The 24,222-nt window shown below is 38.9% G+C and overlaps 1 protein-coding gene across 2 annotated transcripts in view; it reads left to right on the top strand.

The window, feature by feature from the left end:
• spock1 (SPARC (osteonectin), cwcv and kazal like domains proteoglycan 1) overlaps nucleotides 1-24,222 on the top strand; it is a 110,220-nt gene that overhangs the window by 63,869 nt on the left and 22,129 nt on the right. The window contains exons 4-6 of one of the 2 annotated variants that reach the window (XM_086023500.1): nucleotides 6,350-6,430; nucleotides 14,405-14,519; nucleotides 18,192-18,324. In XM_086023500.1, the coding sequence (XP_085879626.1) occupies nucleotides 6,350-6,430; nucleotides 14,405-14,519; nucleotides 18,192-18,324 (329 nt within the window). The remainder of the gene's footprint in view (nucleotides 1-6,349; nucleotides 6,431-14,404; nucleotides 14,520-18,191; nucleotides 18,325-24,222) is intronic. The other variant, XM_086023501.1, reaches the window with a different exon arrangement.

Raw genomic sequence — 24,222 nt, 5'->3', positions numbered from 1 at the left:
GAACTTAACGTGCCCATTCTGTCATTGTGAAACAATTGATTGACAAAATAAACAAAAACTTGTTGGAGCTTGACCAATATGCATTTCTAACAGCATAATATGTACTTAACACAGTGAATATGGAGTTCACTGGAAAATGTAGGCTTTTTTAGGGGTGAGAGGGAGAAGTCTCAAAGGCTCCTTTTGTTACAAAAACACGCATAAAGCATGACAAGTTAGGACTGCACGATATTGGAAAAACATGTGATATGGTTGTTGAATATAGCAATATCGATATTGCAATGTTTAACACGTACCTCAAGAAATTAAATTTTTGTTTATCTAATGAAAGAATTACATTTTTGATGCATCAAAATAAGCAAGCTCAATATATTCTTAGCTAATTAATTGCAATTACCTTAGATAATGCTCAACTATTGGATGGAAATGCACGTTTAAGTGTTTGTCTGACTGGTCACATTCAGACAAAAGCATCCAATTCCATAAGAAACGTATTACATGTCTTTGCGATATATGCACATTGCATGGGCCAATATTGATCTTTTTTCTATATACTGTATTGTGCAACACTATTACAAGGATCATATTTTCTACCAGAACAGATTCGTAAATAATATACAAATTATGGATATATGCCGTAAAATAGTCATAAGTTACTCGTTGAACTACGAGACTGACTTAACTTGTATTTTGTTGTGACTGTTCATCAACTTTCTTGCAATGGTACTGCTCTCCAATAAAATTAGAAATGCAAACATTCATTTGTGCTTCAAACATTGCCCATGTTCATGAATTCCATCTCTGGAAGCCAATATACAGTAATTATTTGCCTATGTTCTGGCTTGAAGCATCTTTCTGTTTTGAAAACGATGTGCAGCACATAAAATCTCTCAACCCCTCATCATTTGGGCATGTCTTCAAAACCGTCACAGTCAAGATTCACAAAACTTAGCTGTTTCCATAGTAACATCTTAGTGACCTATTTGGTGGTACAAGATGGTTAACCTGTTCATTCACTGTTCACGTTATGCTATGATGCAGATGTCTACCTCTTTGCAAGAAAGCATTTGTGTGTGTTTGTGTGGGTGTGTGTGTGTGGGGGGGGGTGTAGGTGTGTGTGTGAGTGTGTTTAACACAAGCCTGTGTCACAGCAGGCCAGATTGCCCAATATTGAATATGAGATCACATTGTCGTTCATTTCTTTCGGTCAATGAGGACAGTTTGACATAATACACAAAATAATGCTGGAAGTCATTCTAGAATGTTTTTTTTTTGCCCTGTGCTTTACAATAATACTGTTACTTTTTGACAACTACAATGGTGATGGGTCATCCTATATCTTGTGCTGTATTAAACATGAAAACAAAAAGCCATAATGTTATGCAGTAGGCATATTGTTCGGGAGGTGACCATATGCTTTCAGGAACACACAGTTGTTGCTGCCTTTGCTTGCGCCACCTGTGACCAACTGCAGCAATCTGTTATATGAGATCCATTCCTTTTACCATTCAAATGCGACAGAATGCACACTCTCAAACAATCTCCATTGCTCACTCGCCAAAATGGAAATCTGTTGTTGGCTGCTGCCACAATAGCAAGTGGATAAGACATCTTATCCCCTCTTTGTAAGCAGTGTGCCTTGAAAAAATACTAGTAATGGCTTATTCTACACTGTATTTCTGATGAACTCATACCTCTTCACTCATACTGTAGAAATTCAACTTTATATTCAGTAACTACATTCTTATTTATCTGCCATTCTCCGTTTTATTTTCTGCCCCAACCCGTCTGCAATCTTTGGAGAGTTGCCCCTAAAAGGCCTTTAAGACGGATGCATGGACAAGAGGTTTGGAAGAGTCCTTGGCAGGAGATAACCATTGTACTGTGAATAAGACAAATACCAAAATCAGTATTCTAGCCTGCTACATTCTGGGTTCCTTTATATCAGCTTGCCCAACAGATTTGTGAGTTTGCGATTGCAACGCATTATCCAGGGTTGCGAGTCAAAGGGAGGATTGCAAATAGCAGGAAGCCATTATCACAGCCAGTGCAGGAAGGCAAAGGAGAGTCAAACTGGCACTGAGAGACTACTTGAGGACACAATGGACAATGGAGACAAACAAAAGAGGGGCTAGTTTAAAGATACAATAAAGTTCATCCAAGGTCAGTTTTCAGGTGTTTACCACTCCTGTCCACTTGATTATGTACTTTAGGTTACATGAGTTAAGTCATTGGATACCATAGTAACCATTTTGGCACCTAATAAGTAAGTCCTTTGTATTATCCCTCCATTCGCCACAAATGACTGCAAAAACAAAGCATTGCAGCTTCCAAATTGCCAGTCAGTCTGATTGGATGTGACATTTTCCTTTCCCGCCATTCTTGTGTTAGATTTCATCAGCTATTTCTCTGATTCATTAACCTACTGTCTCTCTGAATATATCTGTCTGCTCCCATTTCGAATCAGTCCCACTCCCTGCAGCCGGCCGGCCCTCTCTAAATCTCTGTCTGCTTCATAACACAATACATTCTGGCGTATCCATCTTTGATCTGCAGCGCATGGAGCTAAAAGAATTAGTAAGAGAGAAACTGATAAGAGAAGACACAGATAGGATAACAAACAGTGTCATACCGTGTCGCTGTGTAGAGCAGAGTGTGAACTGAAATAAGAAGAATTTTGGTGTCATGTGCATAGGCTTCATAGCTTGCTCTACGAGCATTTTTTAGGCACTGTTTACCACTCAGATTTTAATGGCTCGTTGGCCACATCATAAAAAACGACTCAATATCCAAGACCCTCTTATCTTGCTCTTTCAGAAGGGTGTGGAGTTAGGTTGCATGTACACAAAACTATCAGTTACACATGCAGAGAATTCAATGATTCTTGGAAATGATATTTTGCTGGCATGCAGAGAATAAAACAGTCAAAGAATAGATATTGATAATTAAGGTAAAGGAGAATCCAAAAACTCTATAAGGAAAACAATAAAATGTGTGATGTGCACTGAATTGTCAAGAGAAATTAAGATAAAGATTGAATGATTGTGTGTGCCAGTGGGTAAAGTCAGTCGTTAGCGCTGCACCTCCAGTGATGAAAAACAGACAAACCCAGCCACAAATTCAAAGCAAAATGAAGCTTTGAATTATTTGACTACATTGTCTGTGCGTGTGTGTGCGTATTAGGCTATTTTCAATGAGAAATTAACTCAATACTGACTGATTATGTATGTGTTTGTTCTTAGCCCATTGTGCCCCACAGCCAAGAGACTCTAGTGATCATTGTAAATGAGCCTAAATAAACTTCAGAAAGCAGACCGTCGATGCCTTCCGTCTTAGCAGCAGCCCCTCAGGCTGAATACCAGCATGTGGCAGTGACAGTGGCAAGGATGAAGAAGTTGAGGAAAATACACAACAACGCCAACAGAAAAGACCCAAGAGTTTTCCTGTAGTGACGAGAACTCAAAGAAATATATTAATACAAGACCTAGAAAAGAAGAGAATAATGAAAATGATGTTGACTAATTGGCTTGCCACATATAAACTATCACAAAATGTATTGATTTTACTGACGCATCCATCAAATTTCTACACTGCTTTTCCTATTCATGGTCACGGGGAACTGGGCTCTTTCCCATCTGATTCCGGGTGAAAGGTGGATTGAACCCTGGACTGGTCGCCATTCAGTCACGGGCTATACAGGATGTAGAGTCAGACAATCAATCACTCTCAATTTCACACGCCACCGAGTGGTTTTACCTAATTAAACACAAATTCAGTCATTGAAGCTAACCAGTCATTGGATGAATGCAAAAATAATAATCAGGCAGACATTTCCCATGTCAAAAGCTATGACAAACTCATTTGGCTTCTTCTTTGCAACTTCAAACATTTTAGCAGACCTTGAACCTGCCTTTGAAGGTCTATACTGCCTTTTTGATGCATACAAAGCATTAAAGTCATTTTTGTTATGAGTCGACTCCAGTTTGGCACCAATGGCTGCAACAACAGCAAAAAATAAAAGTGCTGCGAGCCTCCAAATTGCAAATTTCCTCAGCCTGTTTGTGTCATGATCTATTGATGATCTTTTGTTGTCTAGATTATATTTACTTTTGTTTCCTGTTATGTCTTGTTTTCTTGTGGTTCGTGTCCTGTCTTGCTCGTTAGAGTTTATTTGTGTCTAACCGTTCTCGTCAACCTGGTCCCTTGTGTCTACCAATTAGCTCCCTCAGCCACTCGTGTTTTGTCCAGGTGTCTGTTCAGTTTGCTTGTATCCATCCGAGTTCCTGTATTTCTTTTGGTCCTTGTCGATTCATTGTTTGTTGCCTCTTTTTCTGTCTGGATCCCAGTTGTGGTGAGTAGTGATACAACGCAATACAATTATTTATAAAGCGTATTTCACAACAGCTACAGCTGTGACAAAGCACTTTACATACAACAAAATAGCCATAATACAACAAGTGAAAAAAACTGTCCGTCTCAGGTCGGATCAAAAGCCAAAGAATAGAAATGTGTCTTCAAACGGGATTTAAAAATGGACAGGGGAGAGGGGGCTTGCCTAACATTCAATGAAAGGTCATTCCAAAGGGAAGGTATTTGCTTATATGAGATCACAATGGTCCCACAGGGTGGAATCCCTTCTTCTTATTTCCGAATCCATGTCACACTGCCTTGATGGGAAGAATTGAGCTTCAAAAGATGTGTGATTCATTAGGCCGAAATGCAACCCGCTGACAGATGCGCTTTCTTATAAAGAGCAGTGCCCCAGTAGCAGGTCGTGTTTGAGCAATACAGTGGCTGTATCGGCCATGTGACTTTCTCGGTATATGCACTGACATGGAGGCGCATACGCTGATCTTACATATCATTGCATTGCAGGCAACTTGCATACAATATTATTTAGGTATGTTTGTATTGCATTGTGTTATTTTTGTCTTCATCTGTCTCTGAAGAGTAAATAATGTTAACATGCATTTTAAAGTGAAAATCAGAGTGAAAGTGTCGTGATTGTGAACATGATATTACCTATGTACTTGTTTTTGATGCTCGAGGTTTTTCGAACTTGAGCCCTAATTCCTTAATGCAAAACCTTATAACAGTTTGGGCTTTTTATATTAGGTTCCTATTGATAAACCAAAATTTTAATTTGAATCTTGAACTGAAAAAGCTTCAGAAAATAGAGTTTGTTGTTGTTTTTTTCCTGAACTTTGTTTTGCCATCAGCAATTATTGCCTAAATGTTCTGTTGCTCTTAGAAACACCTTCTGGCGCAGATGCTGTTTAATTGACCTTGTTACAGCAGACATTTGGTAATATTTATGACCATCTGAAACCATCTGGATGCTTTGTGAACGAATTAGAAATGTTTTTTGTTGAGGTCACTGACCAAAGACAATATTCCGTTGATATCTTCATGATGACACACATAAGGAAACAGAAAATAAATCTGATGTATCACCAATGCAGATAGCATCAGTTTTATTTTAATAGAATTAATATGAAATGTGTCAGAAAGGTTGCAGGACTGACAAAAAATATATTTGCCGTTTCTTTTTCCACCCATCCGTTATCCTAACCGCTTATCCCACAAGGGTCACGGGTCCTATCCTAGCTGTCTTCGGGCAGCAGGAAGAGTACACCCTGAACTGGCTGCCAGCCAATTGCAGGGCACATAGAGACAAACAAACATACACTCACAATCACACCTGGGGGCAATTTAGAGTGACCAATCAACAACAATCATATGTAATATATATCATATATCCATCCATTATCGATACCGCTTATCCTCACAAGGGTCGCGGGGCGTGCTGGAGCCTATCCCAGCTGTCTTTGGGCAGTAGGCGGGGGACACCCCGAATTGGTTGCCAGCCAATCGCAGGGCACACAGAGACAAACAAACATCCGCACTCACAATCACACCTAGGGGCAATTTAGAGAGTCCAATCAACTTACCATGCATGTTTTTGGAATGTGGGAGGAAACCGGAGTACACGGAGAAAACCCACGCAGGCACGGGGAGAACATGCCAACTCCATGCAGGGAGGCCAGGATCAAACCCACGACCTCTGAACTGTGAAGCGGACGTGCTAACCAGTTGATCACCGTGCCGCCATTATATATATATATATATATATATATATATATATATATATATATATATATATATATATATATACTTACATATATATATATATATATATATATATACTTACATGTATATATTTCATTTTAGGCTCCCGTGGAAACCTGGTCGAAATGGATATTTGAGTGTAAAAGGTTGCCGACCCGTGGACTCGATAGTCTTGGCTTCAGCAACTTGACTGTTATTTTTCCCCCACATGTTTTTTTAGAGCGCGATATTAAGCCTGGAAGATATGGACACCCAGGGACCAAAACCCACATCGGTTCTGGCAAAAAGATGGTGCAAGATGGTGAGTTTGAGAAATTGCTTTAATCAGTTCCAGGTGTTTTTTTTTCCCCTCACCATATTGTTTTTGTCACATAACAGCTTTAGCTCTAACGTAATGAATTTAGTTCTTGGCATAACATCAGATGACGTGTCCATACATTTTATGGACATCCTGTCAACAGTCACACATTCATACATACCTACACACCATTGTGTGATCTATACATTACCAATAAACACCATTAACCACTTTTTAATCCCTCAATTAATTAGGGATAAAGCTTTGATTGAAAGTCAATAATGTACCGCAGCAGGATTCAGGACTTTATTTACAATGAGCTTTAAATGTTCTGCTCTGCAATTTCCGTCCCCATAAAAATGTGGGTGTAATCCAGCCATGTTTGGTGCAATTGCTTTCTGCTCTCTGTCTCAGGTAGTGTGCAGATATGTCAGTATGGAATGGAGAGATAACCAAGCACACAGTTTGTCGTCTCCTGCAGATAGAAGCATGGCTAATGCGCGCAGAATTATCAAAGCCTTCCCCTTCAGGAACATGGAGCTATTTTCAGGGTTAGCTTCACATCATTTGAGTCGAAAACCATTAAATGTCTCATATAAAATTAGGGGGTAAAGGCAGTACTATGATAGGGTAAATCTCTCCAGTGGACCATGTATTAGTTCTGATGTTTGTGATTTTGCAGAGCTTGACTACTTAAATATAGTGGGCTGTAGTCATGTGACTTTCCCCGGCAGGGGATGAACATTGGACTACATTTCATTGATCAACTGTGAGTAAAATGAATGGAGGTCAAGCCAAATGATTGCATTTTGGATGTAGTTCAACATTAGATAGGATACATACATAGTAGGTGACTTGCTATTCTTCTTTTGAATGTATGTGTATATACTGCTACAGCAGGGCTGGTATTTAATATGATAACATGTTTAAGTAATATGGAAACAAAACTCACCAGAGATTTTAACCTATCATAAGTGATGTTTACTCACTTTATGGTGCTCAATGGTTCCATGATTTTTAGAATGCGCTAAGGTTTATAACAGATATCCAATGATGATACCTCTTTCTGTGCTACACTAACTTTACTACAAGGCTCCAGACGGCTGCTTAACTAACAACAGAGTTGGCAAACAGAAAACTGAACAAGAAACAAATCAAAATGCAAATTGAAATTACAACTTCATTATACACATTGTATTCCGCTGAATGGGTAATTAGAAAAAAAGCAATTACGTGTTTCGATATAATTCACTGAGATAAGATGCATGTCAACATAGCGTAATCCTGGTATGAAGAGTTTATAGAAGAGATAAATTTACAAAAGAGAGCATCTGTGCTGCTTGTGACTGAATAATTGTGCTTCTTTTGCATATGCACAGGGACTAATCAGCCCAAATCTAACAATGCTGTCTTACTAATGTCAGAAATTACTGACATGCTTGTATACTGTAAGTCACTTACAGATAAAGAAATAATGTAAGATTGCGGATTTTTTTCTAAGATAGTCTTTATTTACTGGATTGTGTACTGCAGCAACATGTGAGTTTGTTTTAGTCTTGTGCCTGGTTATGAGATTATTACATGTTGTGGATCACAGTTTTATTTGATCAAATTATCTACAACTTTTCTTTGTCAACAGTGATAACTTGATAGATAATAGCAACAGGAAGATAAAATGAACCTCCCTTATCTTCTTATTTACACATGCATACAGGTCTCCAAGTGCCCTCTCACAGTCATGTGATCTCTTTAGGAAACTTTACATAATCCGCCCACGGAGGTCTGCTGGCAGTTCCTTATAAATGTAATTTAAGCACCTCCCGCCGGACACAAGAAAATCACTTTCTTCTTATGCTATGTCAAGAATCAGCTGTGCGCCTCTTGCGTGCCACATTTAAAGAGAATAAAATGAGCTGATTCAATTGAAGGTGAATCAAGTCGGCAGTGTTCATGTGCACAACACCGTTGACCACCCTTTTTTTTGTGCGCTCTCTTGCGCCGGCTTTCGTGCGTCTGCGAACATAGTTATACTTGGTCTTATACACCATCGCTCTGATTAAAGACAGCTTGTCGCGCTAGACTTGTGCTGGCCACAAAAATAGATCCCTGAAAGTTATTGGTTTGAAATTTTAATTTGGGGAATTTACAATCAATTAAAAATAAAAAATGAGTTCATAAACTTACCTGTTGAGCAGGATGGTTGCCAATTACATACATGTTGCAATAGAAGAAAAACAGCTAAGATTAATGGTAAATACAGTTTACTTAAAATAGTAATAATAAAATAATAATAAAATACAAAAAAAAAACAATAGAAAAAAAACCAATAACACACTCTACAATGAAATGATAACCGACTTATACTTATTTATCCTCCGTGATCGACAGTCATGCTGTTTTTTGAGACTTTTCTTCCTTGTTTGCCTTTCCTCCAGGCAAGCCAATCAATGAATATTATATTTACTACTTTTTCGCACATATTTGAGTAAAGCAGGTTTTGTTAAATTCACGTAAACTGTGACAGTAAACAACTTCTACCTGAAATTAATCCGTTACGCTATTCCACTTTGAAGCTTCCTTCAAAGACTTGTATTTGCTCCTTAGTGCTCATCTAAAAAAAAATAATAATACTTTGCTGCCAGCAACAAATTCCCACCCCCATGCATGCAACTTTCACTACATTGTGTATGCTTGTTGGTGTTATATATTAGTAGTGCAGTGGTATTGAATATTGAAAATCACCCATCTTTTCCCAGGATGTGTTTCCCTGTGTAATTTTTCCACCGATATTCAAACTAAAGCAGGCTGTTTATCTTCCCCATTCTTCACTTACATCCGCAACAATATGATTTGACCCTGTTTTCAATAATTAATTTTCTGCTTGGTGAAGCCGTTCTGTCACTGCATCCTCCCAGAGGCCCCCTCTCCGCATTTTCATCTCTCCATCATTCTTTGCTGTAGTGCGTCTCACAGGCTAAACAGTGAAACCCTGAGGAGTATTGACAATACGGGGAGTTGCGGCAATTTTATCTCCTCATCATCTGTTTATCTTGTTTCCCTCAGTAGCAACCGCCCCACGCCCACCCCTCAGTAAAATAGAAGAAAGACCTTTTTAATTAGTCAAGGCCTTCAAGTAATGCTTGTGTTTTTAATAACAGCCATGGATTTGTCCTGTGGGAATGTTTTTTAAACTCTTGTGTATTTAATTTTAAACTTGAGTCTGTGATGCTTTGAAGGCCAGTAGCTCAGAGTCAACACTGGATTGCAGGGTGGAAAAAAAGAACATACTCTACAAATATACACATGTGCACACAGCGTCCAAAAATATGTTGTTGACCTGTCCACCTGTGTGGCAATTAATCTGAGGTCACCCTCCAGTGTCTGATAGGTCTTGTCAGCAATGTAGCCTCTTATATTGGACGGTACGTTCCAATCAATAGTCTCCAGTCTTGCCTCCTGAAGGACATAACCATGTTTTATCAAGCCTGGCTCTGTCTACAACAGAAGCACACCAAGTGACAAATATTTCAGTTGAATTAACTTCCAGTTGCAATTGAAGTAAAATTTTACAACTTATATTGTACATTTTTATTCTCAAAGTCCTGTTTGAAGTGTTGCAATGTGCAGCAGTTTAATGATGCTGTAGATGTGTTCTGGGTTGAATATTAATGGCATTTTTTTTCCACCTGCACAACAAAATGTCATGTTTTTAGCCTGTTCTCATAAAAATCTGTGCAAAGATACAAAAGCACTGTCACACAAAGGCAGTTAAGCGCTCCACTGCCTTCAGGCTGATATGAGAAGCTGTGACCTTGTGTACAAAGTTTTAAATTCTGACTTAATTGGATGCCATAAAAGTGATGAATATCATTTCATGAGTGTATGGTCTGTTTCGATTCCTACAGACTGTTATTGTATGTTTGAATGAAACACAATAATTGTTCATGTCATTTGAAGGGATTGTTGATATTTTAAATTGGTTGTTGAGTGTTTGAATATTTGGACACCATTTTCCAAGATTTATGTGTTGCATCAAGTGGTGTCATATGAGTTCAGTTTTTTCTATGAGCACACACTTAGCTTAAAACACTTGTTTCTCAAATCATCTTAGTCTAATGAAATGAACTGAAATGCAATTCATCCATTCCAGCCCCCCAAAAACTTCAAAGCATCATATAATGTGTTTCTAATAAGGAAAATAGCATTATGTTCTTAATAAAATGTATAGTATTGACATAATTAAATGATATGCAAAGAATTAAACAGTTTGTGCAGTGTGATTGATTAATTGCGACTGTGCGCTCAACTTGGCCACCATAATACTGTACAGTCATGAAGACACAAACAAGAAGTACTTTCACAACTACTGTAAATGACTGCGTAAACTATATTAATATTTTCACCAAACAATGCACAATAAAATGATTAACAGAGGACAGAAAATATCCCTGTGAGTATTGTTTTGTACTGATACATTTTGATGCAAAATGTATGTTCAAATGTCCGCTTAAAGGATGATCACATTGTGCCGATCGATTCAATTTGTTAGCCCATCTATGGCATTTTCCTTTGTACTTTAGCAGTAAACTAGCAGAAGGCAAAGCTATGTGGTTGTTTTGAATGCACAATGTCTAATTCTCTGTTTTATTTAGTTTAACAGTAAACATCAAGGGAGTGGTAGTAGGCCCATTTTTGAAGAATTGTTCGTCTGCCAAACTGCTGCCTGTTAAGTGACTTGAGTTCATTGCCCAACAGCGCTCGTCCGTCAAATTTTTACTCATAAGCCAAAGCAATAAATCTGCCAAACAATTGCTTGTATCTTGAGCAACTTGTCACTGGTGTCACTCGTATCTTAAGCACCTCACTGACCTCAACCCCTAAGATAGTAGAGCCTGCCTCAGAACCTCCAGACTATATCGGTGGATTTGAGGAGGCCTTCAAAGTATTCTCCCCATCGACTCACAACTTCCCGAGTTAAAGTCAGCAGTGCCCCATACATACTATATACAGTGTTGATGGTACATTGCTTCAAGCCTCCTGAGACGCCGGATGATGGACCAGAATTTGTTCGAGGTCGTTCTCCATGGCCGCACTCCTCCATCCAGCAGCATAAACCATACGTTCTTAAAACCCCAGCAGGTGCAAAAACATTCAAAAGCTTCTTTCACAGCTTAATTAAATCAGTGGGCCATATTTTCATGACCAGCGCAAGTCTTGTGCTAAGTGCAATCCAACTGTGCCCATGGGTGGAGTTTCCTTTCCAAACAAAAATCAAGAAGCACCGCTTTTTACGCCGAGCGCACGTGCACTGTCTACGAAAATAGAGCCCAACATGTTTTGGTGTCCAGGGGTAAGTTCTGACGGAGTCATTGTCTGCATATGCTGTGTTGGGTGTGAGTATAAAATGTGTGGTTCAGATAAAATGCGTCATTTGTATGGCTTTGTCTTTATTTCCAATTTGTCTCCGAGCAGAGGTCACACAGTAATCCTTAATTGTCCTCCAATCATTCTCTTCTCACTTTCCCCAATCCTTCTGCCTTCTCATCCTCTTAACTCTTCTTGCCCTCTTTGCTACACTCGACTGTCACTCCCCTGTGAAGATAAAGTCATTTTGAAGTGAAGTGATATAAGATAGCTTTTTCCCGGCACTGATAGATGGAGGTGAGGACATTTCCAAATAACCAAGTGAGGGAAAGACACCATGATATGTAATGTGTTTTTTTTTTGTTTTGTTTTTTTGTTAGTGCATGTTTCACAGATTGTACGAAACAAGCTTGGGTATAACATATGGTGCTCTATATTATGAGATTGTCTCACTGTGTGGGTTCATTCTTCTATAAAGATATAGAAAGTCATCAAATATCCTTTGACAGTCACAAATACTTGGTGGTTTTGCATTACAATTTTACTGAGAGTAAAACCATCATAATCACGCCACTGTCTGTGGCAGTAATACAGATAAAATGGCTTGTAAACAGTGGTGCATTGTGGGATCAGGTCAGAAAGTAGCTTGATCTCATCAGATGCCAGCTGGGGCTCAAATACAAGCCATTATCCTCCTAATGAAGACAAGGACATTCGTTTTTATATGATGCTATAGCAGTAACATGGCAAGGACATGTGCAGGATTTCTCTATGGGCTAAGCTCTGATTTAGCCACATTGTGAAAAATATGTTTAAGCAGTTGCTGGCATTATTTTCTTTAAAACATGGTCTGATCTCATTTTATTTACATGCATACATTTTAATAGATTTTTAATTTATTTATTTCACCTTGTGTCTGGTGCAAAATATGTGCAAAACTTAGTCAAACAACCGCGTCACAGTCGCAAAGACGGACTTTTACGTAGTTTTACTTTAAAAAGTTGCTGGACGGCTCTTTGGAGAAAACCAAAATAATTTGTACACTTTGAAAAGCCAAATTCAAATACCGTATTATTTGTATGTCTTTGGTGTATAGTTCAACTGTTGTGTTTCATACAATGCAATACAATACAATACAACTTTATTTTTATAGCGCATTTCATAACAGCTACAGCTGTAACAAAGAATTTTACATTACAACAACAAAACAGCAATATATAACAAGTGAAGGCAATAAATTAAAACACAAAATACTATATATAATAGACACCGGAAAACAGCAGAAAACCTTCAGTCTCACGTCGGATCAAAAACTGGAAAAGAATCGTATTCTAGGAATAAAGAAGGCTAATAGAACTGTCTTTGGATCAAAATATTCTTTACATTTTTCTCCATATTAATTCCAAGATTTTACTGACATAAATATCGGTTCCAAGTTTTGTAAAAAAATTGTAGTTGAAAAACACGATTAATCGTGATTAATTATGGAAAATTATGCGATTAATTAGTTTTTAAAAATTCATCGTTTGACGCTACTAATATATATACTAATATATATATATATATATATATATATATATATATATATATATATATATATATATATATATATATATATATATATATGTCCCTGATAGTGTAGTGGTACACACGCCTGAGTTGTGTGCGGGCAGCGTGGGATCGATTCCCGCTCAGTGACAGTGGCTGGCGACCAGTTTGGGGTGTAATCTGCCTTCGCCCATTGACGGCTGGGATAGGCTCCAGCAACTCCCCGCGACCCTGCATAGGATAAGCGGTTAGAGTGCTCATCTCCCAACCCAAAGGTTGTGGGTCCGATTCCTGGCCAATGTGAACATGTCGAAGTATCCTTGAGCATAATACCGGACCCCCAGTTGCTCCTGATGCTGCATCATCAGTAGGTAAATGAGGTACAGTGTGAAGCGCTTTGAGTACCGAAGGTAGAAAAGTGCTATGCAAGGGACAGCCCATTTACCATATATACAGTACATGGGTTTTTTTGTATGTTTTGGTACAAGAGCTGAATTGGTGAGTTCATTGCCTACAGAAAATTATGAAACATTTATTGAGCTGCAGTATACAAGTGGACTCCCATGCTGATGCCTACTCTGGAGCCAGACCGAGCAAGGGTGCTTAATTGGACTCTCTCTAGAAACATGCAGGCTCCAAAGCTGCCCAGCATCCACATTTTATCAATAGAAAGCCTTGACAGAGCGAGAAAAAATGGGCTGAAATGTAGTGCACCTGTGAGCCCCCGGGACTGGCAGCCCCATCACCCCATGGCCTGTCACTGATACTGTGATAGACTGTGACAAATAAAGAGGGGGAAAATGACCACGGTGCATTATGTCTCGGGCAGACAATTACCTTGGCCACCGGGAACGTAGCGTTAACGTAGCCTCATTGACCATCTTAAAGGTGGTCTTCTTTTCTTTGTTTTCTTCATTTATGTGGGTATGAGCTACTTTGACTTGCTAAAAATGCTTGTTTGGTTTCCAGAGCACAGGCTATTCTTGAACCAAAAGCATATTTTTCAGCCTTAATTTTGAGTCTTCTTTAAAGATGACATGATCTCGATTCTCTCTCCCACTTTAGGTTCTGACACCACTAAGGACCCTTGTCTGAAAGTGCGCTGCCCCCCTCATAAGGTGTGTGTCAGCCATGACTACCAAACAGCCATATGCACCAATCGCAAGCAGCCAACTCACAGGTAAGGAACTGCAATATGGTCTATTATGCATAGTTGGGTTGAGAAAGCTGCTTACAAATCACTATTCCACATGACTCTGCAGATAGCAGGGAAACATAACACTACTAAATTACTCCTCTCTGCTTCACTGAAATGCTTAAACATATTTGCAAAACCAATTAATTATTGTCAAACAATACACTTATTTGTAGACTGTGCACTCAGTCAAGGCACTATCAGCTCTAATTTGTTTGTGCTGTCAACCTTGCAATGATCCCAGTTTTAACACTTTTCTTCCAAAATGTTTCATCTTAAAAAGTCATGATCACCAAACCACATCTGAAAGTAATTTTTCGTTACTGCCTTATGTCATTGGTTTTAATTGATTTCTCATTAGTTTCTAAGTCATTAGCTTCTGAATCAATTTGTTTTGATCCTTCCCCCTCATATTGAACTAATAACACATCCAATTTACCGCTTAATGCATCAAATGATTTCAATGCAATCCGTATTTTGCTAACGCATCACTCACTTAAAGCCACAGACCATAAAATAATTTTAGCCTGGTTTAAATTGTTTTCATGAGCCCCTTATTTCATCATTTCTAGTTCAGTAACTTTGTTGCTCTATACATACCATTGAGGATTTTATTTGAGCTGATAGCTTCTCATAGACGCACCCCCCGCTGACTGGAATGGCACTGTAAACGTTGTACCACTTTTGGCACATTACTCAGGTGTATAAAACCTAGAGCAGTGTACTGTATGTAAAGGGTGAATAGGGGATATCTGGCTATCTCAGGGGTGGGCAACATTGATTTACTATGTCTACTTTTACAATGAAGTAAAGTAATAAAAATGTATTGTTGGATTACAACGGTATGTATTTGATTTCATTTTTTCACTATGATAGAAAGAAAAACAAAGACTTTTTAGGTAAGGGAGAGGAACGTTAACTGCCTTGCGCTCTACCCGCACACTTCTCTGTATACAAATGCAGTGTAGCTCATCCTCTGGCTAATAGACACCAGGGCTAGTGATATGCTTATAGAAGTAGGTCAAACTTAACTAATTAAGCAGCACTTGAATATCCATACCGCACAGAAAAACTAGCATGGTGGAAATGCAACTTGCATCATCAGTTTAACAACATCTCCCAAGCTCTTCATATTGATCCAAAGCAATAACAAATGTCGTTGGTATTTTTACAGCATACTAATTAACTGCGCCACAACCAAAATGTCACCCAGCCTGCTTGATTCCGTAACTGCTCTGGATTTGCCGAGGGGATGTACTACGCAAACCTGCTCTGCACTGGCCACAGGCAGCTGGCTTGTTACTGTGGCAAAATTTTTCCTTCCACCATGCACACTGCACAGCCACACTCCTAAATTAGTGATCTTCAGCTTCATAAATCAAAATAAACTGCAATTGTGATGTACTGTATGTACAGATGTCAAAGAAGTTAGGTACAGCATATACAGTGTTCGTGTGGATTCCAGCATGCGCTTGAAGTGCACTATAATCTTTAAAAGTCAGCCTAATTTGACTAATTTGAATTTTAATGCACATGTCCAACTGTTCAATATTTGCTCAATATGTTCTGTTCTCTCACAAGGAGCTGCAAAGTAAAAAATATCCATGAATCAATCAATTGATTCCCTGGTTGAATTAGATTTGGTATTTAAACTGTAATTGTCAACATGCTGTTCACATTTTGATATCATTTGAGACCAAGACGGCGCCAAAAATATAATCAACAGTACTTCTGTGTCGCGAGGCTTTCAACAAGATATTCTCAGAAAGAAGTGGCCAATACGCTTAAAATGTCACCTAGTTGCATTAGCAGGTTGTAACAGAGATACAAAGGTACTTGAAGTCTCACATAAATGCATAGATGTGGACTTCCAGAAAATACTGAAAAAAAATAATAATAATAATTATCCCAGATGTGAATTCCCTGTGAATTCACTATCTAGAACTTACATGTAAAGTGAATGTGACGAATCAGCTGGAATCATTTTATCAACTTCCTTTGAACAAATTTCTTCATTTATTTCACGGGCCGTTAGAGGGTGCGACTACAGCTGTGCACTCAGATCGCACTCGTAATCCAATCCACGAGAATGGCCGGGCTTGTGCCCCAAGATGCCAACATGTAGCCACTTTCTTTGACCAACCTACTTTCACCTATCCATATATGTGCCTATAAAAAAAAATATATATATATATATATATATATAAACTTACATTACGTTCTTGTGTTTTTTTATTTAACTTTGCCTTAGACATTTAGATAAGCGGCCAGCAACACTTCAAAGAGCCCCACTGGGGTTTCCAATTTTAATTCTTACCCACCTCTGTCCTGCTATGAGGAGGCTGTAGTACCGAGAAATTAGAGCTTTTCCAAATTAGTGCAGCATGGGAGCATTGTGCAATGTGAGAATTCAAAAAGGAGCGAGAGAATATTTCCAGTCCTCCATTTTATGATAATGTGCTTAGTACATATGTCCACTCTTCCTCATTTATTTTTCAGTGATATTTACAAGGTCTACAGTCGAATTTTTGGGTTGGTGGGAGTAAAATATTTATTGCATACTATATATTGAATGCCAGAGGTATACGTTTTCCTGTATCCGGCACCATTGTTTTATTCATCGAGTTTGTGTACTTGTATGTGTGCGGTTCTATTCTGCTCTGATCATTAGATGGATCTGAAGGCAAACCACCTTACATTTTGTTTTGTTTTATTTTTACCTCTCATTTACAGCCAACATCAAAAATGACTGAAAGTCACTCATTTTTGTTTTCAGTGGAATATTCTTCGACTACAAATATGTTATTGGTAAATAATCATAATTTAATAGTTATATAATACTTTGTAACTGCACACAGTTAAACTAAAAGTTAAAAATACAAACACTCCTGCAATACCATGTTCCTCCATGACTTAGAAGTACAGTACTTGCACTTGCCAATCGGACACGTAACACATATACTGTCGTCGACTGGGATGAATTTACAATAAGTAAATGAAAATACAAAAAAATAAAATACAAAAAAAAATAATAATAATACAATAGATACCTTTTTCGTCTTTTGTATCCCCTTAAATATGTTAGTTTTCTAAGGACAGTATATTTTAATGCATGGTTCTATTTATAGTTTTATTTCATCCATCCATCCCTTATCCGAACCACTTATCCTTACAAGGTTCGCTGGTGTCCTCGAGCCTATCCCAGCTGTCTTCGGCCCGGTACACCCTGAACTGGTTGCCAGCCAATCGCAGGGCACACAGTGACAAACAAACATTCACATTCACAATCACACCTAAGGGAAATTTAGAGCGACCAGTCAACCGACCATGCATGTTTTTGGAATGTGGGAGGAAACCGAAGCACCCAGAGAAAACCCACGCAAACATGGGGAGAACATGCAAACGCCACACAAGAAGGCCGGAGCCGGATTCGAACCCACAACCTCTGCACTGTGAGGCTGAAGTGCTAATCAGTTGACCACCATGGTGCTCTATAGTTTTATTTATAAGTAAAATCTGTCTCTCGTTCCCCCAGTTTGTACATGTTGAATAAATGCTGGCAGGAATACCTTCTCGCTTTGAAAGTTTATAACTGCTTGTACTGTATTGATTGTGTTTTTCTTTAAGAGAAAATTGGTGATTTTTCTTTTCACATAGTGTGAAAGCCCGGAAAGGCAGCTTGGGCCACAAGCATAGGCTTGAAGCGGGAACTCACGGGAACTGCAAGCTGTGCTCCTCACTCCATTCAAATCCTGTGTGTGGCTCCGATGGACACACCTACTCCTCGAAGGTAAAGTTCCCTGACATTTGTCTTTTTTTTCCCCAATTACAAAAATATACCTGTTTTCTTACTTCATGCTTTATTTAAACAGTAAGTGATGAAATATTTATTTTTGCTGTTTCAATTATTTATGATACGAACATGTAGTCGATTACATTTTGGCAGTTTTTCTGTAGAATCCTTCTATCTTCTTTCCTTCTTCTGAATCTTGCCTCCATCTTGCCAAAATGTCTGCAAGGGCCATACCCAGAATGTGAGCTCTCTTTGGCAAAGCTCTTCTTTAACCTTCTGATCCTTAGCTAGTTGCAACCAATCCCCTTGGCCCTTGAGGCTATGTTCACAACGCAGGGCTGATGCCCAATTTGAATGTTTTGTTAAATCCGATCTTTTTACGTACTCGTTAACATTGCCAAAAAGAACGCGACTTCTAATGTGAACGTGTTTATGGAAGTACAGTATGGCCCCACGTGTAGGTCTTATTTTATCATGTCATATCGCCAGAGAAGCGAGGTGGGAGGAGGTACATATAATTTGGGGATATGAGGCGACGTTCCTCGATCTCCTCGTTTAATGGAGACGTCTACTAAAGATGAAGTCACATCATATTAACTAAACTGTCCATGTGGCTGAATTAAAAATGTCAACTTTATGCCTCATGTTTCAAGTGGGATTGAATTAAAGTCACATTTAAAGACAATAAGTGTTACTAAAAACAACTTTGCAGATTCATGGACAATGTCAGTCATCTCGAGCACTCTCCCCTTCCCATTTGGCACGCATCTTGGGCTTTTTATGAGGTATAGGTTGCATGTGTGTGGATGTGCGTTCATACTGCAGTTGCATCGCATAGATATCCGATTTATATCCACATATGAAAGAGGCTCAGGTCGGATTTGAAAAAAATCGGAATTGTACTGTTCACACAGCATGAAAAAAATCAGAAATCAGATATGTGACATATATGGGCAATAATATAGGAATTGAGCTGCAGTGTGAACATAGCCTGAGTCTATTCTCACCTACTGTATATGTGATTGCATGTGACTATAAGATAACACTGCCATGGTAGCAAGGGTATCGAAATATGAGATGATATGAGTAGGTATAGCGAGTAAAGCTGACTGTGAAGAATGAATCTCTGTGTCAAAAACGGAGTGAAGAGTAATTACAATGCCTTTTGGCCTTCCAGCAGTAAGTGAGTTCGCTGACATCCATCCATGCTTATTGTATCAAATATCTTGCCTATAGAAACATGCAATGCCATATGCATGACCTTGAATCTTTTGCACTGGAATCGAGTAAGCTGTATATTGCACAGTTCTTGTCAAAAGTAACGGGAGGTCACCACTAACAGTCTAGTTTTAAATACCTTTTTCATAGCGGTTCTTTTGACAAAGTAAAATGCTAAATACTGCTGAAAGACAGATTCTGACATTAGTAGGGATGGGTATTGATAAAAATTGAGCAGTTCTGATTCCATTATCACTACTGCAATACTGCTTATGGATTAGATTCCATATTGACTGATTCTTATGATGATTGGTTGAGAGAATTAATGCTTTAACTCGTTCATACGTTCAACTTTGGACCGGAGATACGTCATATCCAATATGCACTAATAATTTGTAATCCACCTTTAGAGGGAAGAAAAAGAGAGACAGTTTTTGCATACCTTACAAACTATCAGAGTAGCGTATGAAATCCACTCTTATTGATAAACAAAAAACGAACTATTTAGATTTTAAGTAGGGATGCACAATAACTATTGGACATATAAATATCAGACCAATATTTGGTAAAAATGACATCACATAAATCTGTCCGATATCAACAAAACTAGACCAATAAATACTGCCTCATATTGGTCTGGTTACTGTCACTTTAAGAACGTCACACGACAGCCAAGTCTCTGCTGCATGACGCGGCACGTAAACATGGTTCGGCTGTCACCAGTGCGTGTTTGTTGTTGTTTTTACTTACTATAACTGTAATAAATGTTTATATTTGAAGACTCAGAACTGTTATTGTGATTACTGTTATTGTGAGTCCTTGACTAATTTGGGTACCGCAATAGAAAAAAATAATGCTTGAGGATTTTTTTTTTCTGCCTCTTGTGACTGTTTATTTGGTTATACTATAACACGCGGGTTAGCAAGTCCGCCTCACAGTTCAGAGGTCGTGGGTTCGATCCCGGCCCCGGCCTCCCTGTGTGGAGTTTGTATGTTCTCCCCGTGCCTGCGTGGGTTTTCTCCGGGTACTCCGGTTTCCTCCCACATTCATGGTAAGTTGATTGGACTCTCTAAATTGACCTTAGGTGTGATTGTGAGTGCGGATGTTTCTCTCTGTGTGCCCTGCGATTGGCTGGCAACCAATTCAGGGTGTCCCCCGCCTACTGCCCGAAGACAGCTGGGATAGGCTCCAGCATGCCCCGCGACCCTTGTGAGGATAAGCGGTATGGATAATGGATGGATGGATACTATAACACGCCTCCAACGCGCAACGAAGGCCAACTTCCAAATCAATAAAAACCTCCAAATAATACATGAGCATCACTGCAAAAGCCTCCATAGGCTTTTATTGGCCGCATGTTCCGGTAATCATTGTTGCGGTTGACTTGAATTAGTGCTGTCGGACTACTTTTCAAAGGCTCAATCATGAAGTTGAAGTTCGTACGATCCATTTCTACCAAACTAGGCTTACTCAAATGAGCTGTTTTAGCAGGTGAAATCCCTGCTTTGATTCTGAAGTCACTGTGTCCCATACCCAAACTCAAAATCTCCTCTATTACCAACCCAAAATCTCATATATTCATGTGTCTTGAAAAGAAAATACAGTTTGCTGCTGCTGTGTAGTTTAAATTTAAGGTAAAAAAAATGATTTTGTAAAAATGAAAACTAGTTGGTCTTATTAACTCTCTCTTTGATTGACGAATGACTAGACAAATGTTTAACCCATTAAGGACGGTAGCGCATAACCGCGTTTCTACCACCAGCTGTTGCGTCTTTCTACCCTTAAAGCCTGGAGAGTGTATACGTCATTTTCTATTTATTATTTATTTATCTGTCTCTTAACCAATGAGATGCATCAGAATATGCACGTGACGGTGCCGTAAGCCCGAGGAGGATGTTCTGGAATTCGTTTGAGTGATAATGGCGGATGCCGCGGCCGTGGGAGTTCTTAAATGAGTAACGGCAGTGATATAGACGATGCGTTTGTGGACTTTGAACCAGTAGAACCAGTCGAACATGATATATGGTTAAGATATATGTTTGTAGATAATGACAATATCAACGTCTTTGTATCAGAAAAGAGGATTGTAGTTACCACTCCATTTTTTTGTTAGATTAAACGTAGTGCTTCTCTTGCACTGACAGCTTATTTTAACCTCTTCGATTGAAACAGTAAAAATGAATAAACTCGAGTCTTTGTGAAAGCCACATGTCTAAGATCTCAAATTCTTTTGGAATTGTGTTTCTGTCTGCTATAGGGGCTGAGGTATTAATTATTTTGTAGGTGTTGAATTTCTGGGAAAACTTTGGGTTTTCAAGGGTAATTCCAAAGATGACCTTAGGTTTTGGGGAGCTGTTGAGCCAGGCGCTTTTGGCCTTAATGGGTTAAAATGACGGATTGACGAATGAGGGAAGTGGGTTTTCATCCGACAATGTAATCGTGACTTACCGCGTCCGTCAGTGATGGTCCGCGGCGAACCGGACTATGCTTCGTCCATTTCTTTTTATAAGGTTCCCGTCTTTCATTTGTCGCCTACAAAATGGGTGTCCGTCATAGGCAGATAGTCGGACCGGTTTGTGTCATAGGTGGAATGCCCAGCTCTGGTCTCACTAAATACAAACATTCAGCCTCATTCTTCTATTTTTATGTTCTTGACTTGTTTTTCTGATTTTACCTTTAATTTAATGATTTAATTGATAAAACAAGCCAAAACAATTACACTTATTTACTTATTGTACTTTCCTATCAGTTGCAGCATATCAGTCGTGAATGTGATAGTGGCATTTTAATTCATGGGTTGATATGATTTAATAATATAAGAAAATATTTTTGCAGTCCAAATTCACTTGTTGTTCTGGCTGATGATTGTTTTTTTCGGCTTGCTCTCTCTAATGACCTACTGTATCGACCAATGCTGAAGGACTGAAGTGTTGAAGGAGGAATGGAAATAAGGAGGAGGAGGGCAAACACATCCGTGTGCTCTCTGTGGCAATTCAGCTCGAATGGTTCGGTCGGTTAGCAGGCAAACTGAAGGGTCCTCATAGCCTGATGTACACTTCTCAGCAGTGAGCTGCTTTGTCACAGTCTAATCCATGCCATATTATTACATTACATGCCCACTCATTATAACCACTCACACACACGCACACCCCCGCACACACACACACTCTGCATCATATGAAGAAGACAGTGGATAGTGCTCGCATATCCTGAGAGACCTCAGTGAAGTCCATTATTCTTCTCCTCTATTTTTACTCCTATGACTCAGGTGCTAAAACACAGTTTCATTAAAACCACATTAACCCCTGGAGAGTGACAACTATAAAGATTCATGGGGTGTCTCTGTGTGCAGACTGTGTGTGGGGGGGTTTATCAATCCATTTCTGGACTTTTTCCTTTACTGTCCTCCTCTCTAGGCAGCTAATTCAATATTTTGGCAGCAGTCCAGAGAATTGTCATTTTTATCAACAAATATCATTAAAGGTTGACCCATCTGTGGCTCCTTTTCCAAAGACACACAACTTGGGTCACTCAGTAGTAGAGCAAAGGCCCAAATATTGATTATTAGTAAAATTAACTTAATTAAGAGTCATTTCAACACTACCCTTTCATAAAGATGATTTTATCAGAGTAAAATCAATCAATCAATCATTCAGCTTTTATTACAAACACAAGGTCCAGGCATAGAAAAATAAGATACACAATATAAAATAACTAGATAAAAATATATACAGTAAATGCACCAAGATACTACATATTTACCAGTGGCTTAACCCATTAAGGACAGGAGCGCATAACCGCGTTTCTACCACTAAAGCCGGGAGCGCTGTAGCGTGTTTCTCTCTTTAAAGCCGGGAGAGCGTATACGTCATTTTCTTTTTTTAATCCAATTCTCGGTCTCTTAGCCAATGAAATGCATCAGAATATACATGTGACCGTGTCGTGAGTTGTCGGAGGATATCCGGAATTTTTTCGAGGAGTAATGGAGGAACAGTCGATCGCGGGAGCTCTGATATAAAACACGGCAGTGATATAGATGACACACTCGCGGACTTTAAAGCCCTGAAACCATCCAAACGCGATGTATGGTTAAGATATATGTTCGTAGACAATGACGATTTTCAACGTCACACAGCATAGTATTTACCACTCCATTTTTTTTTATTAAAAAAAGTGCTTCACTTGCATCTTCGATTGAAATCGTAAAGATGAATAAACTCGGGCCTGTGTGAAAGCCACATGTCTAAGATCTCAAATTATGTTGGAATTATGTTTCTATCTGCTACAGGGGCTGAGATATTAATTATTTTGTAGGTGGCGAAAATGTCAGGTGTTCAAGGGTGACTCCAAAGACGACCGTAGGTTTCAGAGAGATGTCTCGCGAGGTGCTTCAGGCTTTAATGGTTTAACGATAGGGCCTTCAAAACCTTCTCCGTGGCCCAAATAGAAGCTGATAACAGGTGCAATATATTACGAACACCATCGTGAGATACATTTACACACATTTTTACATTCATTTTGTAGCATTGTGAAATAAATTGAAAGCTGGAGAAAAATCGCAGTTACTGTGTAGGAAGTGTGCGGCCCAGTCCAATTCACTTTGTGTACATACCATTTACACAGCCAGAATTGTCATCACCACTGCACCCTGTTTCACAGTAAACAGAAACGATAACT

This window comes from Filicampus tigris, chromosome 2 (genome assembly GCF_054856515.1).
Source record: "Filicampus tigris isolate MCC_2025a chromosome 2, RoL_Ftig_1.0, whole genome shotgun sequence".
NCBI classification, from domain to species: domain Eukaryota; kingdom Metazoa; phylum Chordata; class Actinopteri; order Syngnathiformes; family Syngnathidae; genus Filicampus; species Filicampus tigris.
Note: the sequence above shows the minus strand (reverse complement) of the source record. Positions and strands in the feature narration are given on the sequence as shown.